A 22,000-nucleotide genomic window follows, 5' to 3' on the forward strand; every position below is an offset into this window, starting at 1 on the left:
GGGGAAGCAACTGCGCCTTGATACCCTGAAGCTTGATAGCGATGCTGTGTTTAGTGGATTATTTTATTTATAGACGTACTGCCTTGCCTTACTTATTTCTTTGGTTCCTTCTTCTTTTTTTTTTTTTTATTATTCCTTTTTTTTTTTTGTGTACAATTTCTCATTTGTGTATTCTGCTTCTATATTTTGTAATGTGTATCATCGGCAACCTTTGCATATATTGTTTCTTTGTTTATTATTTCAATGTGATTCATGTAGCAAAAGCTTCTATATTTGTTTTGAATATTTTATTTTAATAAACACGTTTTGAATATGAAAAAATATGTGTTTTTCCTTTTTTTAAAAAAAAAAACCTTTAAAAATTTGTGTGTAAAAACCTCTAATACAAAACGTCACCAGGGAAAGTCGTTGAGGACCTATAGAAGTCACTGAGAGCTGCAGTTATCTTTTTGGACCGTTTTAAATTGATTTGGACTTTTAGAAGTTTGCGGATTTTATTCAATAGGGATTGTCTGAAAATTCCCATTTTTAAAGGTTTTCAAGGTATTCGATCAGAGTCATTTTTCCATTCTTATTTTTTTATTTGGATCTTTTAATAAACGTTATGACAATGATAAGTTTTTAAATTATTGTTCTGTTACTTGATAAGAACTGGTTACTGGGTTGTGACTGTGAAAATGTAGTAGTGATTGCGCTGCAATTTTACAAGTTATGAGGCACTGAAGTTCTCGTAGATGGAAGAATCAGGTTCTTCATGATGCTGGAAAGCTATGGTGGATTTATTCTTTTCAGCAGTGTAAGAAACAGAAACTTCATCCTGAATAAAATACAAAACAATAAGACTTGACACCAGCCCCAACAAAATGTATAGAACACACACGGTCTCATTTATAAAACTTTAAGCAAAGGGCAGAATACAGCACCAAATCACCATGTTATTGCTCTTTGCACCTTCTTTTTCTATAAAGAAAATCATGTTTTTTTCCCTCTAAAACTCTAAAAAAATTTTTCAATTTATCAACTATAAAAGACTTCGGCAAGTACAAGTCAAGATCCTATAGGAGTCAACGGGGGCTGTACTGAACCTATTGGACCTATTTAGTTGTAGAGGTTTTCTGATTTATTTTTCTTAGTTATTGTCTTAAAAAATCTAATTTCTAGAGCTTTTCATATTTTTCAGTGCATCCTTTTTTCCTCTTTGAGCTTTTTAGATATGGATCTTTTAATAATTTGGGATTTGCGGCATTAGAGAAAATGAGTTTATTCATGATTTCAAAAAAAAAAACCTCCAACACTATTAAAATTAGAATGTTGATAAATGGGCCTCCACATGAAAAGCGTGCCAGGTTTTAAGTAGAGATAAATATCATGTTCCTTTTTTACATTGAATCCCCTAAACCCAATTAAGAATTGCAAACGTAGTGCTCCAGGTGGTCAGAAAAGGTGCATCCAGAGTGGGTGATAAGGTGGTGGCACAAGGGCCTCGACTATGGAGTTTTACACTGGGGAGCCCTACTTGGTTTGGAATTCTAGGCCTCACAAGTTTCAGTCATTACTATTAAGCATGTTAAAGGACCAGTAACATAAAAAAACATTTTTTAAAAATTCCTGAGTATACCACGAAAACAAAACACCAAGACAAATTAAACTTTAAAATCGCACAGCCTTTATAAAGAAATAACTTACCGAAACGCTGCTTGCGCTCCACTTCAGAAAAGGCGACATGGCGACGATCCATCGAGCATCGCATGATCGATCACCGGATCGCCTTTTCTGAAGAGTAGCGCAAGCAGAGTTTTCCGTAAGGTATTCTTTAATAAAGGCTGTGCAAATTTTTTATTTATTTCTGGTCCATTAAATACTTTGATTACACAGAAAAGGATCTGAGGTGTGCTCACATATAAACCATCAAGAATATTAATATAAACTTGTTGAAATACTCACAATATTATTCTTTGGAAAAGAAGAAGCTGAAAGAAAAGTTTAAGAAGTCACATAATAAAACAGTTGTCTAGTTAAGGCTTGCTATACATGATTTTTGTCCATGCTAATATTTATTTACTATATTTCTATAGAGGCTTAGGGGCAAATTCACTAAGTGCCGAAGCACCTAACGCTAGCGTCAATTCGCTAGCGTTGGGCATTTTCGTTACTTCACAAATTTACTAACGAACGCTGGCGTAAATTCGCTAGTGTTACTTCGCACACTTACGCCTGGCGAATTTTCGCTACGGAAGTAACTACGCAAATTCACTAACGCGCGCAGTGTACTGAACCCTACCTTTTACGCTAGACTTCCTTCGCCACCTCAGACCAGGTGAAGCGCAATAGAGTAGATAGGGATTGCTTCAAAAAAAGTTCAAAGTCCCAAAAAACGCTGGCGTTTTTTCTATATTATGGGTGATAGGCTGAAAAAGATCGAAAAAATTTTTGGGGCTCCCCTCCTTCCCCCCTAAATTTCCTGACTCATGGCAACTTAACTATACAGTGGGCACATGTGTAGGGCAAAAAAAAAATTTATTTGATGTTTTGAAGGTTTCCCAGGCATTTGTAGTGATTCTACATATTCCTCCATTGAAATTTGAATTTGGCGCCGTATGCAAATTAACCATCGCTAGCGTAACTTTGCTTCTCTTAGCGAATCAATGCTAGCGCAACTTCACAACCTTACGCTACCCCTGTGCGCAACTTCGGATTTTAGTGAATTTGCGGAGCGCTGGCGCAACTACGCCTGGCGAAGTGTGGCGAAGTTACGCCTGGCGCAACTACGAATCTTAGTGAATTTGCCCCTATGTCTCTGTAATTCCATATCTATTGTCTACAGTGAATTTACTGGCATATCTGGGGTTCCTGTGCACATAATCCGTGCTTATTGTCCATTTTCTGTAGTGATCATATACCTTATTTGGGTAATTATGGTTAAAGGTAGGGTTAAAGATGTGTCCTAAAATGTTGAATGTTTTTGGGCCCTAAGCTCCACTTTTTCTTAAGGGGATAAGGAAGGTTGAACTAGATACCAATAGAACTTAAGGTGGCCATACACAGGAAGATCCTCTCGTTTGGCAATGCCACCAAACGAGTGGATCTCTCCCCGATATGCCCACATTGAGTTGGGCGATATCAGACTGATCCGATCGTGGGCTCCAGAGCCCAATGATCGGATCAGAATGGAGGCAATACTGGTGGTCCGCATCAACGATCGCCGACATCTGACCCATATCTATTGGGCAGGCCTTCGGAGGGCCCCAAACACGGGCCAATAAGTTGCCAACTCGGTCTGTTGGCAGCTTTTATCGGCCCGTGTATTGGGGCCTTTACTGGGTAACACATTCATAGAAGCTAGATAAATAAGAGGGAAATAATTATACATCCATTACTATAACTTTAATGAAAATAATTACTAAATGTAGAAATAGCAGACATTTAACATTATTTTCCCCAGGAAAAAATGTTGAATTACAGTGCCTTTACTACAGGGTGCACAATTATCTCAAATACTAAAGGCTTTCTGGGGGGACCCCAGACAAATAGACACTCCAGCCCAATATGTATTGAGCTAAGGATCTAGATAGATAAAGGGTAATTTACATAAATATATGAAAGTTATACATTGGCTTTGGGTATTAGATCAACAAAGAGTGTGGCCAAGGCTCACATTTTCAACAGACATCACCAAAACTTATTAGGTTGCTTAATATTCATAAACTAACATTCTTTAAGTCATGTGATCATTGAGGATTGCCAAATATAGGGAAGATGACATACCTGTATATTTACTGTAGTAATCGTTGCACACATCTGTTCCATGAGTGGCATCTTGAATAATGACTAAAAGAAATAAAAGAGTTACAAAGGCATGTAGAGGTGTCCACACATCAGAACTTGCCCCCATTGCTCCCTATAAGGTTACCTAATAGCACATGCACCCTCACGTGATTCTATTCTTAAATCAAAAAGGAAAGAGAAAGAAAATACTCCAAGAAAGTTGTTATAACTTTATAATGTCTTTATTCTAATGACATTTAATAATGTTAGGTTAATTTGTGTCACATATGAGTTTCAGATTACATATGTAGCGCTATAGTAAATTGAGTGCACCTTACTCTACTATAATCTCCACTCCCAGTACATATGCTCCGAATGAGACCTTAAAATCTTAGGGAGTGAGCCTTTGCAGCGATGTGGAAGCAGGGTGTAGTGCAACTGTAACTGTATTCAGTTTGCAAATAATTGTGCGCCAGTGGTTCTTATAACTTAACCATAGAACAGATTTATTAGACACAATATACAGTACAATCCTCAGTGGGTTGTACAATCAGCACATACAGGATCAACATTGGATAGGCAATACTCACAGCACTTTTTGATCAATATGATTCTCCTCGTGAACAAGAATAATGCATGCAGCTTTGAGGAGGTACACCCAGCTTTCAGCCTTTTCCCTAAGTAGAACCTGAGGGGAATACTCTCTACCCTAGGTCTGTACACTTAGTCCCTACTTCTGGGCAATTAGTACCCGGGATCTTAATCCTCGGAGGAGCCTCAAGCTGCTCAACTAAATATCCTGACTGTCTGTCACTCCTAGAGTGACCTATAAAGGTGAGTAGCCTATTCTTACTAGACCTGACCTGTCTAGGTTCCACTCGAGCTATGCCTGCCTGCTCAGGCTAGAGCCAGCACAAGATGGAGACTGAAAGCATGGCTTCAGAGCCTTTTATACTCTAGCACAATGCCATCTACTGGTCACTGTGAGAAACAACTAGGGCATAGCTTAAAGGAAACTGCCTGCTAAATAATACTGGGGATGGCAATTTTACACATTCCTACACATATATTTATATAGTTTCTGTGTGTCCATTGTCTCAGTTGTCTTTCAGTTACACGTATATCCAAGCAGCAGGGCGGTAAATGTTAAAGCAACAGTAAAAACAAAAACAATTAAAATACTTTAACTAATTAAATTATAATGTTATGTTGCCCTGCACTGATAAAACTGTCTATTGGCCTCAAAAACACTACTGTATTTTATGTGAACAATCTGCTGTGTAGCCATGGGGGCAGCCATTCAAATGAGAAAAGGTTCAGTTACATAGCTGATATGCTCTATAGAATACAATGGTGTTCTACAGAGTTTATCTTTTATTCAACCATAGCCATTTAGCCCTAATTAAATTTCCTCCATTGCTACACAACAGTTTGATGACATTATGTACACAATTATAATGTTTATGACATAAACAGATTAGTTTTACCAATGGAAGGTGACAGTACATTATATAGTGAATAAAGTATCCCCTCTTAAAAATAAAAGGATATTATAAGTTACAGAGGAGTTTCATGACCATATAAAAACACAAGGCCGTAGGCCTTGTGTTTTTATACAGGTCATGCAACTCCGACGTAACTTCTAATATCCTCATATTTTACAACTGGGGGTACTTTATTTATTATAAAACACACATTTCAATGAGTCATGTGACAGACATGACATCAGAACTCACAATGTATAACTGATGACATCAGAACCCACCATTTATAAGGATATAATTTACAAGATATTCATGGCTTTTGTCTATTATATTTTAATTATTAAACACTTCATTTTTTGGTGTTACAGTTCATTTAATGAGCCATTCAAATCTTGCTGGACAGTGGCTCTAACCCTATCAGTATTCATAAAATCCCTTCCATAAAGGAAGGGAGAACTGTTGTTGCATACAAAGGAAGGAAATAGAAATAAAAACACAGTATAATAAGTACAGGTACGGGATCTGTTATCTGAAAACCCATTATCCAAAAAATTCCAAATTACAGAAATGCCATCCCCCATAGACTCCATTTTATCCAAATAATCCAAATATTTTAGCTTGTACTTGATCCAATCTTAGATATAATTAATCCTTATTGGAAGCAAAACCAGCCTTTTGGGTTTATTTCATATTTCCATGGTTTTATAGTAGATTTAAGGTATGAAGATCCAAATTATGGATCTGGAAAGCCCCAGGTCCTGAGGGTTCTGTACAATAGGTCCCATACCTGTACTATAAATAGGCAAAAGTTGCAGCTACCTTTTTAGGGCCAATGTCAAACTTTCTTTGCTAAGATGACAGTAGAATACACAATTGTTGTTAGATAAATATAAAACCTTTGTATCCTGCCAAAAGTAGTTGTTTAAATATAGTTTAGAATAAACTCACTATAGTCATACACTGGCTGTTCTGCACTGGGTTTCATATGTTCAAGTGTTGTGTAATGGTCATCAGCTTGTTGTCTTGGTCCAGTCCTATTAAATCAGGAACAACAATTCTGAATATGATTTAGACAGTAGAGGTATAAACTGGAATTTAAACTGCTATATGGCTACTACAGTTTCACTGATCCTAGTAACCAGGCAGGGATTTGTACATTAAAAAGGAAAATTAATAAGCTTGGGTCTTAATTAGCAATGGAAATATAAGAAAAAGGAAGATCAAAGAGCAGATTAATCAAAATGTGTGATTAGCGTTCACCACAAAAAAACCTCACACACACTGTTTTCAGTCCTACAGGGTTTTTAGAAGTTTATTTATCAAATAGTAAACTCTTTAACTTTAGCTTTCATTCATTAATAAGAATGATTTTAAAAATTCCATAGTATTACATGTCAGTTTTGATATTATTTTATTTATTAGTACTTAAATGTGTCTGCAATAACTCACCCGCACTGGTCTTTAGTTACAGAGCCACCTGAAAACATATGACAACAGCATTATAAGTCCTTTTTTTTTTTTTTTGTCAACAGTTATAGACAGGAAAGAAGGTAGGTCAGAATGATAACTGAAGTGCAAGATCGAGACAATGATGGAAAGAAAATAACCAGATGGAAACTGTAGGACAAGATGGAGATGCACAGTAGGACAAGATGGAGATGTAGAACAAGATTTTGACAGTAGGGCATGATAGAGATAGCAGGACAAGATGGAGATGTAGGAAAAGAAGAGGGATAGGAGAAGATGTAGGCATAGGACAAGAAGACAGTAGGACAAATGGAGACAGTAGGACAAGATGGAGATGTACTGTAGGAGAAGATGGAGGCATAGGACAAGAAGACAGTGAGACAAGATGAAGACAGTAGGGCAAGATGGATATGTAGAACAAGGTGAAGACAGTAGGAGAAGATGGAGACTGTAGGACAAGACATATAATACAACTATGGAAATATTTATAGAACCAACAGAACCAATGTAAAGATGGATTTGTAATACAATAAGTCAGTTCTTGGTCAATGTTATGACATATTAATAACATTACTTTACTGCAACGATTTTCATAGATGTAAATTGTATCATTGTTTATGCTGTAAGGGCAAATAAAAAAATCTTTGGAGGGCCACATGTGTCTCACAGGGAGGCTTCCAACTGAACAGTACTACAGTTGACAGCTAGAACAGTGTTGTGTTACCTGAGCTTTTTGTGGAATGGCAACAGATGTTGCTCCTGTATTTGAAGGCAACAATGGCAGTAACAAAAAGTAGAACCAGGAAAGACACTGTGCTTACTATTCCCAACACTGCATAGCTCTTCTCTTTAGGGAGAAAGAATAAACATGGTTAGTGTCATTTAATTAATTCAGGTTTCCCAAACATTTCCAATATATTCTTCCCTGATTGGCCAATTCGCTTCTGAATTAAATTTTAGGATGATGAAAAAGATGACAAGGTATTCTGAGGCAGGTTGCAGCTGGTTAATTATTTGCATTAATTATTTAACTTTTTGTTCTCCATGTCTTGAACTTCTACTGGTCTCACTTAAGTTCACTTAAGCTCACTTAAGCTCAAATGTATCACATTTTTTAATTAAAACAAAGTTGCCCTAACTTCTATCCATGAATTTAGCTCTTTTATCAAATAATCAGCTTGAAAAAGTTGAAAAAAGTTGAGAAAAGCCTTGACAAAATCAAGTGAAAATTGAAATCTTTGATTGTTGTTGTTGGCCGAGAACCCTGAATTTTTCTGATTTTTGTACAAAACCCAACTCAGATCAAATTGTAAAAGGGACATCTGCCATTGACTTCTACATGACTTAAAAAGTTTATAGATTAAGTATTTTTTAGAATCGGATTGTCATCAGCTTTGGGGTTTATAAATCTTGAAAAATTCAAGTTAATTTATTCCTCTGAAAATTCAATTTTCCCCTCTAAAAAACCAGAATAAATCCAGGCTTCATAAATAGCCCTCTTACTCTAGCAACCAGACAGTGGCTTCATACAAAGACATGATATCCACTGCTCTCACCATTTATCAATATAATAAAGACATTAAGACCTTTTGTCATCATGTTTTATTGTCAACTCGAAATTTTCAGGACCTACTAAAAATGACAATATATAAATGTCAATAGAAAAAAAGACTTATGAGAAGGATATGATGGATCATCCACAGTGATGAGTGAAATATTCTGCCTGGTTTCACTGCAAAAAAGATGCCCATAGACTCCAATGGGTGAAAAAATTGGTGCGCGTCAAAAAATTTCTTGGCCATAGAATTCAATGCATTCAGCGAAGCGGGTCAGAATCGCCCATCACTAATCATCCACAATATTGGAAATGTATATTAAAAACCCAATAATCTCTCCAGCTGTTCTCGCAATTATTTGCAACATCTCTAACAAAATTCTTTGTAACCCTTCTATAGAATGTAACAAGAATATGGGGAGGACTGTCCTTCCTCAGCCTCTGCAAAAAATACAGACGTTTTTGCACTTTGCTGATAAGTGAGGAGGAATTCCAAGCAGGTTCCAAGTGACATAGTCTGAGATATTAATTGCAAGGAATTTAATATTACTGATGCTCTCAACAACAGAACCATTTATATGGAGAGCCCTTTCAACTGGATGGGACTTCCTGAAATCAACAATCATCTCATCCATTTTATCATCTTTAAGAGACATATTATGTTCAGCACACCAGGTTGCCAGCTGTCTAACCTCCTCTCTATATGCAGATTTATTTTTCTCACTAATCGGTCCTTTTACTATCATGTCATCTGCAAATTGAATAACATGGTTGGAAAAGAACTGAGGAAACCAGGTATGAGCCAGAGTTTGATTGTATTGAAAGTTTTTATTGCCCATCTTAACTGACTGTGGCTGTCAAAATTCACTTGCACAATGATATATTTAAACCAAGTTTAAATTTTTGTGACCAACTTACTAACATTCGGATTTCTATTTTTTACACAATCTTAATTTTTTTCTCTAAAAATTCATGTATTTTTTTAATTTCTCTCAAGCTCAAGCTTGGGGTCACATTTTAGTGGTTTTCAGGGTTTTGTAAACCACAATTAAATTCTATACATCTAAAACAATGAATGCCATGAAAGTTATTAAAAGATCCAAGTACAAAAAGTAAAATCCGCAAAACACTAATTTTTCTGTATGAATGAAAAATTTGTATGACAATGATCTCAGAAAATCTCTAAAACCATGAACAAAAGACTGATCTTTGCAGGAAAAGAAAGGGAACTTCCATTGACTTCTACATGAACTTGACAGCTTTTACTTGCCTTATTATTGTATTTGTAGATTTTATAAGTTTTACACTTGATAAATAATGAGAAAATCATGGATTAAGTATTTATAAAAATATATATATAAAAATAAATAGGTGTTCATTTGAATTAAAAATCACGATTTGGAGAAATAAACATTTTTTGAACTTTGAACATAAATCGTCCCCTTGCTATCCAGATGTCACCATGAATGATGGAAGGCTGTAGAAATAGCATTGTCACTGGACTGATTTGGGTGGTAAGCAAATTGGAGTGAATCCAATAATTTACTTCATTTTGGGCTTATGATAATGTCACTTGATAAAGTTTTAAAGCATCCATAGGGAAGACTGTTGAGTTGCTGCTGAAGCTGTTTCAGATTGGCTTGGGTACAAGATAAAAATTGATGTTGTAGATGAGATGGGTTTAATTCTGCCTGCCTAGTCAATTTCAGGTCTCTAACTGATGTGGTAGTCACTGTCCAAGTGCAATGTGACTTTAGAAAATCTAAATGCCATATAAGACCATTTCAATGGCAAATTAGTGAGTGATTTGCTTACTCCTGGATTAATAAAGTGCTTTTACAATATCCAAAATGGTCTCAATAGTCCTTACAGGATTATGTCCTTCTTCTGTCTTGTTATAATTGGTGGAAAAGTAGGAATGATCATTGCCCAAGACATATGAAACTCAGGAAATCCTTAGGGATATACTAACCCATGCCAGATGCTTGGATATGTCTTTTTCAGCATAACTAATTAGAACCTGCTTCTTCCACAATCTACGCCCTTTCTCATCTTTGCCTAGCTGGTTAGATATTAATTAATAAGAATAATATACCTTTCACTAGAAATAAAAAGTGTATTTGCCATACCCAGTGGAGCAGACAGCCAAGTACCATTCACAAATGCTGGTCAGGAAATTAAATTACATTACTGGGGAGAAGTGGAATTTGTCATGAGGAACTAAAAGGTCAGTAGCAGTAATCAAGATTTATATTACTTCTTTACAAAAAGATAATACTTGGCATCTAGAAAACATCAACATGAAGATGGCATGAAAATAAAGCTTTCTTTAAGTGATTCATTTGTAGGTAGGAAATGAAATTCCACAATAGTAGATAAAGGTTTTCTTTATTGTAAGTCAGGTAATGGAATTCCCTACCAAAAGGTATAAGGATTCGGATTGAATTGGTGGAGGAGAATATGTTTTTTATCAGCACCAGAAGGTTTTCTTTATTATAAGGAAAGTCCAGCTATGGAATTACCACAAGGAAATCTGAATGAGTGATTTATGGATGAGAAAGAAAGGAGATTCACTATCCCCATAGGATTTATTTACCCCTGGTATATTATGTTTCTTCAAAAAGTGGAAATGAATGATACACGGGTTCAAAATGGGTTGACAACCTTTCTACCAAGGATGAAATCAGTAAGTGAACTAACTGAAGTAACTGATCAAGGAAGTAATACAATATGTAGCAAAAAGGAGGAACTTGATGGACTAGATTTTTACCTTGGACAGAGATGGAGATGTTGGCACTTTGGATGGAATCCTGAGTATCAGCTCTGGTAACGGTGCACTGATATTCTCCTCCATAATCTTCAGAAACACTTTCTACCACAAACCGTTGCTCCAAAACTGTAGCCTCTTTGGTGTCACAGCTGAGATTGTATTGTTTACACCAGGAATAACTCAATAATCCCATTCCCTTTTCCACTGAGCAGAGAATCTCCAACTTCTCCCCAGCAATAACCTGCTCTCCTGTTGGCTCAAGACTCACACTCACACCAGAAAGCTTCTGTGCTGAACAGATAAAATGAAAAAACAGAATTAAAGATCATTATATTCCAAACATGGATATCTGCCAAATAATACTTGAATAATTAAAAGCAAGAACATTCTACCATATAAGCTGATAATAAAGAAAAAGAGTTAGGGATATTTTTCCCATAGGAAGAATACTCAGATATTTGGCAGTTCAACACTTTACTTACCCTTTATCTGGATACTTTTTGGGTCACTCTCCTTCTTCACACTCCCAGATTGAGCTTTTATTTCACAAGTATATTTCCCAGAATGCTTCAGCTGAGCTGAAGGGACTCCATATTGTTTGGATAAACTGAATCCCTGCACATTGTGCCCATTTCTGTAGAAAGCAAACTGTAGCTCTGTAGTCTCTCTGTGTGGGTTGAGCTTTGTGTCACACTTTATCATAAGTGGATCCCCTTCAATAATCTGACTCGTGCTATCTGAATTAATGGATATTTTTGGCTTTTGGAAGAGCTCTAGAAAAAGAAAGAGACAATTTAAATAAAATAATCTGCAATAACCTGTTCTCCTGTTGGCTCAAGACTCACACACCCACACCAGAAAGCTTCTGTGCTGAACGGATAAAATGAAAAAACAAAATTAAAGATCATTATATTCCAAACATAGATATCTGCCAAACAATACTTGAATAATTAAAAGCAACAACATTCTACCCTTTAAGTTAATAATAAAGGAAAAGAGTTAGGGACGTTTTTCCCAAAGAAAGAATACCCAGATATTTGGCAGTTGAAAACTTTACTTACCCTTTATCTGGATACTTTTTGGATCACTCTTCTTCTTCACACTCCCAGATTGAGCTTTTATTTCACAGGTATAATTCCCAGAATGTTCCAGCTGAGCTGAGGGGACTCCATATTGGTTGGATAAACTGAATCCCTGCACATTGTGCCCATTTCTGTAGAAAACAAACTGTAGCTCTGTAGTCGCTCTGTGAGGGTTGAGCTTGGTGTCACACTTTATCATAAGTGGATCCCCTTCATTAATCTCACTCGTGCTATCTGAATTAATGGATATTTTTGGCTTTGGGAAGAGCTCTAGAAAAGGAAAGAGGCAATTTAAATAAAAATCCATGGCTAATGATGGTAATTGATTTAAGGCTCATTAACATTTGTGTCCCTGGGGTTGTTGTTCTTTGAATGGAGCACCAGATCATCAGGAGGAGCAGCTCAGCCCTGTCCTTACTGCCTGTGCTAGAGTAAAGAAAGCCAGGATTTTTAATATCCTTCAAAAAGGAGGATAATTAATGTTAAACATATGTACCTCCCACCTTCTGCTTCTCTTGAATCCTTCACTAACTAAAGCAATAAGTGCTAGTTCCAAGAGCCATGCCACAGGTGATTGCAGCAAAGTTAAAAAAATAAATGACCTTTTTTGCACTTGGCTCACTGTGCTTGGCTTCACAAATGAGGCCTAACTTGTATTTACTAATTTCAGACATGGTGCAAAGTGCAAACATCTTGTAATTTGTTAGTTTTGTACCCATGATGCACTGGGCCCATCATCAATGGCAAAGACCAATATGAGCCCAAAATGTTGCTTCTCTTTGTAAATCATAGTCACATTGAAGTATAGCATGGGTGTTCTCTGACATGTTCTTTCTTCTGACCTGTCAGGATTATAAAAATGTGCTTGGATACAGAACAATACAAGAACCCTGGGCTTGATGCCTGGAGAAAGGGCTTGAGCAATAGGTGGATACCTCTACGGCAGGCATGAGCAAGGAAAGGGACATTGGGTCCAATCTGCCTGGATTTGTTGTGGACATGGTCAGGTTGCAGAAGAATGTTGGGTTATTAAACTTGTTTAAAGTGGATTTTGCAAGGGGTTCTTTAGTAAATAGACAGAGCTGAATCACAAGAGAAGAATGTTGCCTTGTGGAAAAAAACTATAGATGTAAAATGTAATTATTTTTAAATCAAATCCCCACAAGAAATTGCTAGTATAATAACCTTTTACCGTTTACAGGAATTATCATGGACAAACTGCTCTCTCGATTATAAAAGCCATTGTGTTTCACTGATCTATAGCATCTGTAAGTGCCATTCATTGCCATGGTTACTCTTCCAATGTGGAAATTTCCAGAGTGCGAGGAACTTATAGACTGATCTCCTTTGTACAGTTCAGCATCTCCAACCTCATACCCAGGATACCCGGCACAGTTAAAATATAAATCGTCCCCTTCAAACACAAAAATGGGAACCTTTAGGGCAATGTAATCTGTAAATAAAAATAAACATAATTGTTCATCAAACACTGACTATTACCAAAACCCAATAGCAAACATGGGGTACTGTAATAAAGGCTGTAAAGCTTCTACCCCCTTTAAAATGTATATTAAACAGCACATACTTTTACCAGAAACATTTAATTATAATGAGATATAAGGTCTAATTAAGAAAGCACCACACAGTGCAAGTAGCATTGTACAAGTTGCTGCAGGTCTCTAGGTCTCTATGTTGCATATTACTGCACTGACTATTGACCCTCCCTAAGGAAGCTGGAGAGTCTGTGAAACGCGTAGGAAAAGACAATGTGGCACCAATTGCTACTCCCTGAACACCACCATATCTCCAAACAGCAGATCCTTCTGATAAGTGTTGACCTTTGCCTTGGAATGTGATGTGCTTTTGATGCTGAACTGTTTTAATAAATGAACTGCGGAACACTAAACAAATATGGCATGCAAGCTGAACATTGACTGTTTGTAAGTACATGCCCAAAAGGGAAGCCTGATTCATGTGTGCACCTTGGGTGGATCCGATTAACTTTTTTCTGAACACATTATTGTAGCTAGATTGCCCTTAACAGACAACACAAAACAGTATTGCCCTATGTGCGCTTCCTTCTCTTTTAGAAATTTTACAGCACTGACTATGTTGGTCAGTGGTGTATTAGTGACTGGTTGGAGGAAAATAGGTGTTCTACCCTCCCACTCACTACCTGCCCCTTACCTTGCACATCATTCAGCCCAGGGCACAATGCTCTGTAAATGAGCACCAATAGGCACATTCATGTGTCCCTTTGCACTCCTGCACTTGTGCCCCCAATGACCCTTATAATGTACCCCCTACTGTAAATTATAAGAATGTTAGAAGTCAGTGAAGACTTGGCTGTATCACTCATGTAGGGATCCATAGGGTTAATTCCCCTCTGTTCCTTAATACAAGTACCACATGGTGGGAAATCCCCTGCCTGGCCAGCTATGGGTTGCACCTAGAGTGAAGAGAGGGGGAAGGAGCCCTTGTTCATGTGCAGTGTGTTGAGATGACCAGAATGTGCCACTGCTGCACAAGTGCTTCATATAGAGCCATGCATTCAGGCACAGGAGTTAGTTGGGGGTGCAAGGAAAACAGAAACGCCTGCAAAGATGTAGGGGTAGAGATTAGTGGAGCTCTAGAAGGGCTGGGGTATGGGAGTCCTAAACCTGTGAGCTTGACCAGGAGGGTTTTGAGCGCCAATGCATAGGAGGACATTTTGTGTGCTCACACTATGGAGAGTGCTAGGAGCTGTGTCATGAGGAGTAAAGGGGGTTTGCTGTGCTCACACTGAGGATAGTGTTGGGAGCTGTACCTTGAAAATTCAAAGCTGGCTTGGCTGAAGGATTTCATCGCTCTGGATGCCTGTTCCAGCCTTGTGTGAGGCTGCCCACCTGAGTGAGTCCGCGGGTGAGTTGTTACATAGTTATCATTAAATCAGGTTGAAAAAAGACAAAGTCCATCAAGTTCAACCCCTCCAAATGAAAACCCAACATTCATACACACACCCCTCCATACTTTTTAAACACATTCTATATACCCATATCTATAATAACTATAGAGTTTAGTATCACAATAGCCTTTGATATTATGTCTGTCCAAGAAATCATCCAAGTCCCTCTTATAGGGGTACATTTATCAAAGAGTGAAGTTAATAGTGAAGTTCCGCCAGTAGAGTGAAATTACACCACTTCCCATTCATTTCTATGGGGTTTTTAAAGGCGTATTTATCAAAGGGGGAAATTTCACTTTCACCCATTGATAAATACGCCTTTCAAAATCCCATAGAAATGAATAGAGAGCTGCGGAATTTCACTCTAGTGGCGGAACTTCACTCTTTGATAAATTTACCCCTTCGCCATTAACTGAATCAGCATCACAACATCACCCGGCAGTGCATTCCCCAACCTCACTGTCCTCACTGTGATGAACCCCAACCTCTGTTTCATATGAAAGTTATTTTCTTCTAGTCTGAAGGGGAGGCCTTTGGTGCAGTGATTCTCTTTATGGGTAAAAAGGTCCCCTGCTATTTGTCTTTAATGTCCTCTAATGTACTTGTAAAGTCTAATCATGTCCCCTCGCAAGCGCCTTTTTTCCAGAGAAAACAACCCCAACCTTAACAGTCTACCCTCATAATTTAACTCTTTCCTCCCTCTAACCAATTTAGTTGCACTTAGTCTCTGCACTCTCTCCAGCTCATTTATATCCCTCTTAAGGACTGGAGTCCAAAACTGCCCCCATATTCCAGATGAGGCCTCACCAGGGACCTATAAAGAGACATAATTATGTTTTCATCCCTTGAGTTAATGCCCTTTTTTATGCTAGACAGAACTTTAGTGGCCACAGAATGACACTGCTGTTTTGGGAGAGAAGTTGGCTAGAGGTTTGGAGGAGATTTTAAACTAGGTGTGGGGAGGGTTCAGTAAAAGATTCAGTGGTAGACAGGTTAGATGAGCTAGTGGGCAAAGAAAGGGAAAATGGGGGAGGAGATTTGGCTGGGGGTACTGTTAAGGGTAGGGAGGACCACATGTCAAATGTTCAATATGGTACCAGAATTAAATGTATGTTTACAAATGCAATGAGTCTGACTGGTAAAATGGGAGAGCTGGAGCTGCTGGAGGGAAAATATGATGTGATTGGTGTGGCCGGAACATGGCTGAATGAGTCACATGACTGGACAGTAAATATCAGTGGCTATACTTTGTTTCGGAGGGACAGAGGCAATAGAAAAGGAGGAGGGGTATGTCTGTTTTTAGGCAGGATTTAAAAGTTAATATAAAGGAGGAGGTTATATTAGAAAATGAGGGGACAGAAGTATTATGGGTGGAGTTCTTCACCAATTGTAAAGAGTCCAGCAAATTAATTGTAGGCCTAATGTAAGTGACAAGGAGGAGGCGAAGCTCCTGATACAAATAGAAAAGGCTACTAGTTTGGGTAAAGTAATGATAATGGGGGATTTTAATTACCCAGATATTTACTGGAGCAACAGTACTGCTAGATCAGTTAATGGAAACAAGTTTATAAACTGTTACATGACAATTTTATGATACAGGTTGTTGAGGAGCCAACCAGAAAAAATGCTATTCTGGATCTAGTGATCTCTAATGAGCCAGAATTTATAGCAAATATGCAAGTCATTGAACCCCTGGGTAATAGTGACCATAATGTTTTATCATTTAATGTCTGGTGCAAAAAATATACTGGGGCAACAAAAACCATGAATTTCAGAAAAGCTAATTTTAGTGCCTTGAGGGCTGCCCTACAGAGTATTGATTGGGGCATTAGGTTTTCAGCTAAAAACACAGAACAGAAATGGTTGTCATTTAAAATTATATTAAATCATTACTGTTCTCAATTTATTCCCTTAAGAAGTAAATGTAGAAGCTCTAAGAATCCTATGTGGCTTAATACAGAAGTAAAGAAGTTAATAGGAAAGAAGAGAGAGGCAAATCTGTTAGGACAGAAGATTCATTTAATATATAAACACTGTAATAAATGTTGTAAATCAGAAATCTGGAAGGCAAAGAAAGGAAATGAAGAGTTAATTGTGGTGGAGGCGAAAACTAACCATAAAAAGTTTTTTTTAAATATATTAATAGTAAAAAGATGCAGGTTGAGAGTGTTGCTCCATTAAATAATGGTACCAGTGTATACCATAGAGGTGTCTGTGTTCCCAGGCTCACTTTATAGCTGCACTAATGGCTCAGCTCAATCTAGTCAGTGACTGACTCAGGATATGATTCATAAAGCTTTAATAAAAATTAATGTAAACAAGACTCCAGGGCCTGATGGCATACACCCCCGGGTTCTAAGAGAGCTTAATTCAGTTTTAGACCAGCCCCTTTTCTCAGATTCACTTTCATCTGGTATGGTGCCTATGGTTAGGAGAAAAGCTGATGTTATTCCTATATTTAAAAAGGGATTACGATCTCAGCCTGGCAATTATATAAAGACTGGGATGATGTATTTACAAAGAATTTTGTCACAATGTGAAACTGGAAACAAAAAACAATCTAGAATCAAATTTTATTATAATATGAATCTTCCTGGGAATGACAATTATGGCCCATCTAGAAACTTTTAACCAAGAGAACAATGTCTTCTTCTATGATCTATATTCTCTTTTCCCAGTCATATTCCTTTCTGTAACTCTTCTCTAGAACTACACATGTTTGTGCCTTCTCTTCCCTATATTAATTTCTACCCTCCCCACCCAGAGTTGTTCCCCATTTCTTTCTTTCCTGTGCAGTTCTTTTTGGTAGACACGACTCTGCTGAAGGAGAAGACGCATAAGAAACTGGAATACTTATACATATATATCTTAACCACCGTTAGGGGAAAGAAGTAAGAAGGAGAGAGGAACCAGATAGAACAGATGGGATAGAATCAAGATGGACCAAGTGGAAGCAGAGAACTGGAAGTAAAGTATAGTAATAGCAGTTGAAAGAAGCAATTTGGATTTTACACAGCACATTATACATTCCATGTATAAAGCATTAGAAAGGTCTACATCAGAGATAGAAATAATATCCAAATGAGAATTAAAGTTATATCAAAATACCAAACGAAATCTGTTACTTCTATACAATTCCATTAACTGACAGATAAGTTACTGAAAGCTCTTTTTTTCTGAAACAAAAAGGGCCATTTTTGGAGGTCAAAGACCTGAAGCTTTTCCTACAAAGACATTGCCGACTGTATTATTCAGAACTGTATTGGTTACCCGAACCCTAATTGTAGCACCATTCAGACATACAAGTTAGGGATAATGGGCACAATTCTATCTTTTGACTCTGCTCTTTAGCAGATCTACAGTAGGTTGGAGAATCATTTTTATCAGTATTTAATAAAAGAAGTATAAGAAAGGAGTATTAGCAGTAATGGAGTAATTTAATAGAAATGTCTAATTAAGCCAAATAGAAGGATTTTATTATTGCAACAGATTTTACTATTAAAATCATTAATAAGACCTTAGATAGGAAGAAAGTCATATTTAACAAAAAAAAAACCTTCTGAAAGCAAAAAACCTGCACTTTCAACTTACCTTTAGTAACTATCAGTGGAATAGCTACACTCAGGTCATTCTTATTGGTCTTACATTGGTATTTCCCACCATCACTCTCTTGGGCAGTGACTATTGTAAACTTATTTTGCTTTATACTCATCAGTGTCCCATCTTTATACCAGGAATAACCCAGGTCTCCTTGTGCAGAGGAATCTACATTACAAGTCATAGTTACAGATTCATTTTGGAATACTTTGATCCAGTTTGGGGAGAAGCTCACTATGGCTCTTTCGGGTGCTCCTGTAATGCAACAAATTATTGGTTATATTTGAAAATAAAATATTGTGTAGCAAATAAACATGATAAAGAACACATTAAAAAGTTCACAATTATACATGGAACAGGATGAACTGTAGTATTTGCTACAAACAGCCACTTCCATCGAATTATATGTTGAATTAATTCTCCCTAGACCCAAATTTATAAACCAGTTGCCCCTAGGCTGGCTCTGCTCATTTCTCCCCCTTCCCTGTCCACATCCCCCTCCCATCTGGGTCTCTCTCCCTATCTCTGTCGCCCTCCCTGTCCCCTTCCCCATCGCCCTCCCCATTCATGTCGCCATTCCCAGTCTGGATTCGAATATGGCTAGATGGCATGCCACCCCTAAAATTCTGCTGTCCTAGGCCTGGGCCTTTGTGGCCTGCCCCCCCCCCATCAGGGCCTGATTCTCCCAGGTGCATCATATCCATCTCCAATTTATTTTTTATAATTTATTTATTTACTTTACAGGTTAAATATACTCTAGGACACAGATGGGACAAATCATTCTCAGTAAACAATTTCGTAGAAAACCTTGGAGTTTCATGTATAGCAAGAAGATCACGTTATCATAGGGTGAGTGTCAGCAGACTGATGCACAATTAATCTATAAACACATCAACATATATTTATAATGAAAATATTTCATCACCTGCATTTTCTGTAGTCATGACTGCTAAGGATAGAAAAGGAAAATACAATATTTTACACCGCTTTTTTTGGAGTATTACAATTCAGTATAACATTTAATGATATTCAGCATTTTATAAAGTAACCACAGAACCTCCCACCAACTGATTATGTTTCTAGTAAGGGGAGAAAGAGAGGACAAATAGACAATTGTTACATAGATAGCCCCCAGATAGTTACTAGTGCAGATACAGAAGAAAATATATCACATTAGGTGCTTGGAATACAAGGAGGCATTTTGGTCTGAAATGTGTGAAAATATTCAGTGACTTTTGAATATTAATATAACACACTATCCATTTATCACCTTCAAAACAGTTCATAAACAGTGCTGAGCGGCTGAAATGTGTATGATACTTTATCCCCTTAAAATACATAACACAAGGGAATAATACATCCCATTATAAATGGTAGTAAATGATGTAATTTTTGACACATGACAGATGATTTTTTTTTTAAAACGTATTAAAATAAACAATATGTCCCCCCTGTAGTAAAACATTAATAAAAGAATGACTAGTACAGGCGCTGGGAGTGAGGTCACCACCTGGGGAGGGGAGCTCTGCCAAGGTAACAAGAACCTACTAGGAATAACTCTCTTTTGGACCTTGTAATAACTAATAATACTGAACTCATCTCTAACATTTGTGTGGGTGAGGGGCATTTAGGGAATAGTGATCATAACGTGGTCTCCTTTGAGATTCTGTACAGAAGCTATTCTATAAAGGAGTAACTAAAACACTAAATTTAAGATGTGCAAACTTTGACAGTATAAGGGCATCTCTGCAACATATTAAGTGGGAAATACTTTTCACAGGGTTAAACACAGAACAAAAATGGGAAGTCTTTAAAATGCTGCTTAATAAATAGACTTGTCAGTATATTCCACTTGTAAGCAAGGAACGTCGTTGCAAAGCTAAACCTTTTTGGTTCAATAGAAGTGTTGGTGTTGAGGTGGGTAAGAAAAGACGTGCTTTTAAGGCTTTCAAGTTAGCAGGGACAGCTGAATCATTTATAAGGTACAAGGAGGCCAATAAACCATGCAAAGAAGCTATAAGGCAAGCTACAATTGTTATAGAAAAGGATATTGCAGCAAGCAGTAAAAAAAATCCAAAATTGTTTTTTAAATATGTTAATAGTAAAAAAAATTAAGCAGGAAGGGGTGGGACCCTTACTATCAGAGGGGGGTCAGCTGGTTGATGAAAACAAAACAAAAGCGCAGATTCTGAACTTATATTTTTCATCTGTCTACACAAATGAGGAACCAGTAAGTGAAGTTTTCTTTCTTAATAGTCCCAATTCTAGTAATACAACTAATGATGCATGGTTCACACATGAAGAAATTCAAAAGAGACTAGAACATCTTAAGATTAACAAAAGTCTGGGCCAGATGGTATTCATCCCAGGGTACTTAGCGAGCTTAGCTCTGTGATTGCCAAACCTCTTTATTTATATTCATTAAGATCTGGCATAGTGCTGAGAGACTGGCGAATTGCTAATGTGGTGCCTCTATTCAAAAAAGGATCCCGTTCTCAGCCTCAAAACTATGGGCCAGTTAGTCTGACGTCAGTGGTAGGAAAGCTTTTAATAAAGGATAAGATACTGGACTTCATAGCAAATCATAATACTATGAGTTTGTGCCAGCATGGTTTTATGCGTAATAGATCTTGCCAGACTAACTTAATTTCTTTTTATGAGAAGGTAAGTAGAGACCAGGATTCTGGGATGGCAGTGGATGTGATTTACTTAGACTCTTTGCTAAAGCATTTGATACAGTGCCACACAAAAGGTTACTGGTTAAATGAAGGAATGTTGGCCTGGAACATAGTATTTGTACCTGGATTGAGAACTGGCAAAAAGATAGACTACAAAGAGTGGTGGTAAATGGAACATTTTCTAATTGGACCAGTGTTGTTAGTGGAGTACCGCAGGGCTCTGTACTAGGTCCCTTGCTTTTCAACTTGTTTATTAATGACCTGGAGGTGGCCATTGAAAGTACTGTTTCTATTTTTGCAGATGATACTAAATTGTGCAGAACTATAGGTTCCATGCAGGATGCTGCCACTTTGCACAGTGATTTGTCTAAGTTGGAAAACTGGGCAGCAAACTGGAAAATGAGGTTCAATGTTGATAAATGCAGGTTATGCACTTTGGCAAAAATAATATATATGCAAGTTATACACTTAATGGCAGTGTACAAGTACATTAGAGGACATTATAGACAAATAGCAGGGGTCCTTTTTACCCATAAAGAGAATCACGTACCAGAGGCCTCCCCTTTACACTAGAAGAAAAGAACTTTCATTTGAAGCAACGTAGGGGGTTCTTCACAGTCAGGACAGTGAGGTTGGGGAATGCACTGCCGGGTGATGT

At 37.4% G+C, this 22,000-nt stretch overlaps 1 protein-coding gene across 1 annotated transcript in view; it reads right to left on the reverse strand.

Annotated features, from left to right (window-relative positions):
- The window catches only part of LOC100174808, a 49,427-nt gene that overhangs the window by 25,121 nt on the left and 2,306 nt on the right, over positions 1-22,000 (reverse strand). The window contains exons 2-13 of the mRNA XM_041574000.1: positions 19,590-19,613; positions 18,659-18,919; positions 13,316-13,576; positions 12,103-12,393; positions 11,524-11,814; positions 11,042-11,332; positions 7,441-7,563; positions 6,699-6,726; positions 6,198-6,283; positions 3,766-3,828; positions 1,945-1,970; positions 712-817 (exon numbers count right to left, since the gene is read on the reverse strand). Coding sequence (XP_041429934.1) covers positions 712-817; positions 1,945-1,970; positions 3,766-3,828; positions 6,198-6,283; positions 6,699-6,726; positions 7,441-7,563; positions 11,042-11,332; positions 11,524-11,814; positions 12,103-12,393; positions 13,316-13,576; positions 18,659-18,919; positions 19,590-19,613 — 1,851 coding nt within the window. The remainder of the gene's footprint in view (positions 1-711; positions 818-1,944; positions 1,971-3,765; positions 3,829-6,197; positions 6,284-6,698; positions 6,727-7,440; positions 7,564-11,041; positions 11,333-11,523; positions 11,815-12,102; positions 12,394-13,315; positions 13,577-18,658; positions 18,920-19,589; positions 19,614-22,000) is intronic.

Source organism: Xenopus laevis, chromosome 8L (assembly GCF_017654675.1).
Source record: "Xenopus laevis strain J_2021 chromosome 8L, Xenopus_laevis_v10.1, whole genome shotgun sequence".
NCBI classification, from domain to species: Eukaryota; Metazoa; Chordata; class Amphibia; order Anura; family Pipidae; genus Xenopus; species Xenopus laevis.